We start from the raw sequence: 4,888 nt of genomic DNA, 5'->3' as shown, positions 1-4,888 counted from the left end.
GGTTGCTCGTCTATTTACATCTTATAATATTTTTCTCCTTTCCTTTTTGGAACACATTTTTCTTCCTTTTTTTTATTTCGCTCTTACAAGACAAAATTGAAGGTCAGTTTAAAGTTAATTGGTAAGGAAAGGGTGAGATTAAAAAATAGAGGACTAAAGTGAAAAAATGGAGGAAATTGGTGGCTTTTTTTAACTTTGGGAGAAATATTCATTGTAATCCTTATACTTTCTAAAATTATAAATATTATGTTCCTTTAATTTTTTAAATTTCAAAACAAAGTCAATTTTAGTTAAAAACTTCATTTCCTTGATTTTTAAAACCTTGGTTTGAGAGATAAGAAATAAAGAGAGAGTAGTCAAATTCTAATGGTAGAAAAAGCAAATCAGCATTAATATAATTTCATCATCTATCTTGGTATCAATAGATTTTATTTGGTGAGGGAAGTTTCATTTATCTATTTTTTTCGTTTTCAAACTGCCTAAAAACTAGATCTATGATTGAGAAGATTTTTAATTTAAAGTTGATTTTTGGGTTTTTGTGCATTTTTTTTAAGGCTATTGATGGGTTATCAAGATATTTAGGGTAGTTTCTAAGTGTTTTAGATCAAAATAAATTGAAAATAAGATTTTAGATAAAAAAAACCATGAGCTTTAATTTTTCGGGAACCATAGTAGCTGAAATCCAAAGAAAATTAGAAGACGTGTTATCTGATTTTTTAGCAATTAAAAAAAAAAAGAAAAAGGACCTGCACATGGACCTTTTTCAAAGGGGCCAAGCATGGTCGCCTACTTTGTTAGGTGAAGTAGTGTTTGGCTTTTCTTTTTTAATTGATTTATTTTTTTAATAAGTTATTATCTTTCTTATCTTGCTTGTTTTTCATTGATACCTTCTTTAACATGTATTTTTTTTAAAATAATTTATATTTAAATTACTACTCATTATCTTTGATTTTTTATTTATTCTTGTTTAAATGGTAGTTGTTGTTTTTTAATTATTTTGAATGAATTTAGTTTTTGAAGAGATTATTCCAATTCATTTATAGATTATTTTTTTATAAAAAATTTTTATGTTTTATATAAATGAATTTTATTTTTAAAAATATTTTTTTGATAACATTTTTTTCTTTGATTTTATTCAATTTCATATGTTTGTCTATTTTTATTATTATTTGATTAAATAAAAAAATAATTTTGATAAACAAAATCACTAGACATAACCACGTAAATTACATATATTGTAAGATTAGACATATATATGTATAAATAAACATAACCACCACTAAATTACATGTATTGTAAGATTAGACATATATATGTATATATATATGTCTTTTGATATTTTCAATTTCATTTTTAGTTATTATTAATGGTTTTTTTATGTCTTTGGATGTTTTCAATTTTATTTTTAGTTATTATTAATGGTTTTTTTATTTATTAATACAAATAATTCTTGATTTATTTAAAATAAAAAACATTAGAAAAAACAGTATATTCATTTTATTTTATTTTTTTGAATGTTTTTTTAACCCACAGTAGACATGAGTTTATTCAGTGAAAACAAAATTTTGTGGCCTCTTTCAATGCTGTCAACTGGCCAACACAGACGGTAAAAACTTCCTAGCTCCCACCAATGAGGCAGGTCGCGCAGATGGGTTGGCCAATGCCGAGGAGCACGTGGTTGCATAGCCAAGAAACATCTTCAACTCGCAGAAAAATTAGCTAAAGGACTGACACTTGATATTCCCCCCCTCTTGCTCAAGTATTTTACAAAGCATCCATGGCATTCCTGCGTCCTCGTCTAATTTTGTATCGCCCCATGTCCTCCTTTGATTTGCTTTGATCTCATAAGAACATTCCCATGTTGCTTCGGGCCCCGAGGGCGATAAAGGCTTATTTCAACAAACCTGATCCTTGTAAATTGCACTATTGTCGTTAAATTTCAGGATTACCAGTAATCCATGTCTTATTCGTTGGAGGAATGATTGTTGTGTTCAAAGGTTCTTTTTCTTAATGAACTTTCACCAACTTCAAAGATTCACAACTAATGACAATATTTTAATCTTGATAATTGTCTTATTGCAATTAGATTGGGGATCTTCCATCATATCCGGGGCAAAACATGTCGGTTTCTGTGTCTTTTACTTGAACATGCAGATGGATATATAGTATATGTTTCCCCCTATTTCTCTATCAGCAACACAAGGACAAAAGACATAATAGAGAGCTTATGTCTTTATTCCTTTATATGATTTGATATAGCCATCTTTTTGAACCTTTTCAAAAGGAACTTTTCTTTGGTTGGACCGCATGAATATATTCAACTCAAATTTACATGTTAATTCATGACATTATGCTTTCTTTAACGATCTCAAACATAAATAATTTAATAAACTCATTGAAGTGATAACCTCAATATCTAAATTACTCAAAGAATTAAGAAATTGAGCGTCCTTCCTTAACATAGCCGATCAATCAAAATCTTGAAAAATTGTATGCATAAGACAAAATTGCATTCCTTACAATAGAGAGGGGTGGGGAGCGGGGTGGGGAGCGGAACTCATTTGCTAACCACCTCTTACCCTATTATGATCGCTTACATCAGCCAGACCATTTAGAGGAGCACAAATCCTAACCGATGATAATGCTTTGTTGAAATACGTAGCTTTAGTGCCAAGGTATTCGTTCCAAGTGACTGGCCGATAGAGGGGAGGATGATTTGGACCTACAAGTTTTTGTAAAGGAGAAATCTCAACGCTTGATGGTGGCCCATATAGGAAAGCAATGGATAATCTATGCTTGGTCCGGTTAACCACCGCTCGGTGGAGCACACTCGGGTACAACCCGTTTGATAAGATGTGGAGTAGGTCCCCTACATTCACAACAAGCCCACCGGGGATTGGTGGGACAGTGACCCACCCAATTCCCTCTTTTAGCACCTGCAATCCACTGGTGTTGCTCTGGTAAAGAATGGTGAGTAGGGTGGAGTCTGTGTGGGCGGCAAGACCCATTGCCTGATCTGGATCTGGGCAAGCCGGGTAGTAATTCAGTTGGAGGGCTGCGCTACCCTTTTTTGATTCACCTGTTGAGCCAGCCCATTTGAGATCTTTCTTTGTTATTCCTAATGAGCCTAGCATTAACCTTGTTAACCTCCTTGCTAGCTTTTGCATTTCTTTCTTATATTCTTCAATTATATCACTGGGAACAAAAGTGAAAATTAGAAAAAGATGAAAAAAGAAAAAAATTGTGTCAAATAGTAAAGATGCTATTGTTATGGATATAAAATAAAGTAAACAGCTGCAACGAGTGGATTTTCTGTTGATGCTATATCACTCCAAATCATCCGCGTGGGTCCATTAGCTTTCATTGTTGTCTTTGTTAATTGCATTAAGGAAAAGCAAATAGAGTTTGTGGTCTAGGACAAATTTTGATCACCATTACCAACATAATACTTACTTATATATATATATGAAAGCGTGCACTAATAAATAAAAAGCAATAGGAGTAGCTACAGTACTACTACGTAACAAAATCATGAAAAATATATATAATTTTTTCGCTAGCATGTGAAATTATTAAGTACCAGAATTTGGTGTAATCTTGAGACCAAAGGTGGCGAAAATGCTCAAGAGGAGAGCCAACTATGGTGAATCCCTCTGACCACATGAGCTTGGAGAAAAATGAAGAAATCCTAGGGACACCGTAGCCTGAAACCCCATCTGGTGATCTAGCTGCTTTGAGTTTTTGTTGGATGGGTAAAGAGAAAAGGCTCCTACTAGCACTCTCAATGTTCTCAAGAAGGCTGGTAGGGATGCCATGGTTTGTGACTTGAACCACACCCCAAGTTTTGCATGCATGGCCTATATTTTGAAGGACATTAGGGTCTGACAGATCGATAACGGGTACGGATTCAGTGATTAAGGGGTCAACTAAAGGACGCTGTTCATCATCGATCTGAGTCCATTTGTGCGAGTCAGGTATTTCTTGAAGAGAGGTAAAGTCAATGTGCTTCTGGTGTACATGGACAGGGTGGGCTCTAAAAGCGTCTGCTAACAACGATCTTGAAGGCATATTGAAAGTAATTCGAGGGACAGATATATTGAGACACAGTTTTTTGCTCCAGCACTAAAAAGAGAGAGGATATAGGAAGAGAGAGTGCTTTTCTCCCTAAATAAGAAACATAAGAGAAAGGGTGAGAGGGAAGACAAGAGTTCTCTGGGGTTTTAGAAAGAGGAGAGGGAAGAAAAGAGTTCCCTGGGAATTTTAGAAAGATGAGAGGGAAGAAAAGTCTTCCCTGGGAATTTTAGACGTCAACTCAAGACACAAGCTCCACCGAAGAAAGCAGAGGATGACTGAAGTTGAGATAGGAGTGTACAATGCTTAGTAGTCTACATATATAGAGAGATATTTATAAAGAGATATAAGGGTCCACTTGATAAATATATATTACTCTCAGATTCCTAACTCTGAAAAATGTCTTTTTAGAAAGAAAAGAGAGATGGGATTCAGAAGGAAGTTGAGAAGAGATGATTTTTGTGATTTGAACAACTAATATATATAGTTATGTTTTCAGACAGTTGTTAGTCCCATGTAGAGATAGATAAGGATCCACTTCGTGAATATATATTACTCATAAACATCTAATTGTCGTAGTTTATGTCTTTTTAAGGAGGAAAAAGAGAAATGATTTTTGTATTTTGAGCATCTAATATAGTTGTGTATATATGTTATTCTTAGACTCCTAAATGTAGTAGACGTCTTTCTAAGAAAGAAAAGAGATAAGATTTGGAAAGGCGGTGGGGAGAGATGAATTTTGTGTTCTTAGCATATGATTTTCTAGTTTAGTTATTAAAATTATTCAGAACAAAAATATATTCTAATTAATTTGTAT

General features: G+C 33.4%; 1 protein-coding gene across 1 annotated transcript; it reads right to left on the bottom strand.

The window, feature by feature from the left end:
* Window positions 1-2,554: 2,554 nt before the first annotated feature.
* Window positions 2,555-4,235, bottom strand: LOC105140284 (gibberellin 3-beta-dioxygenase 1-like). Its single transcript, XM_011047065.1, has 2 exons — window positions 3,581-4,235; window positions 2,555-3,195 (listed from the first exon to the last, which is right to left on the bottom strand). Exons 1-2 carry the CDS (start codon window positions 4,066-4,068, stop codon window positions 2,565-2,567), a joined length of 1,119 nt encoding a protein of 372 aa, XP_011045367.1. The 5' UTR covers window positions 4,069-4,235; the 3' UTR covers window positions 2,555-2,564.
* Between the last annotated feature and the right edge of the window lie 653 nt (window positions 4,236-4,888).

The sequence above is a fragment of the Populus euphratica genome, unplaced genomic scaffold, assembly GCF_000495115.2.
Source record: "Populus euphratica unplaced genomic scaffold, PopEup_1.0 scaffold238.1, whole genome shotgun sequence".
NCBI lineage: Eukaryota > Viridiplantae > Streptophyta > Magnoliopsida > Malpighiales > Salicaceae > Populus > Populus euphratica.
This window is presented reverse-complemented; position numbering and strand designations above follow the sequence as displayed.

Bases quoted from the DNA above. Each gene is read 5' to 3' on its own strand.
- LOC105140284 (XM_011047065.1), bottom strand. From the start codon at position 4,068: ATGCCTTCAAGATCGTTGTTAGCAGACGCTTTTAGAGCCCACCCTGTC. The intron at 3,196-3,580 runs GTACTTAATAAT...TTTTGTTCCCAG, and splicing joins CAAGATTACACCAAATTCTG to TGATATAATTGAAGAATATA.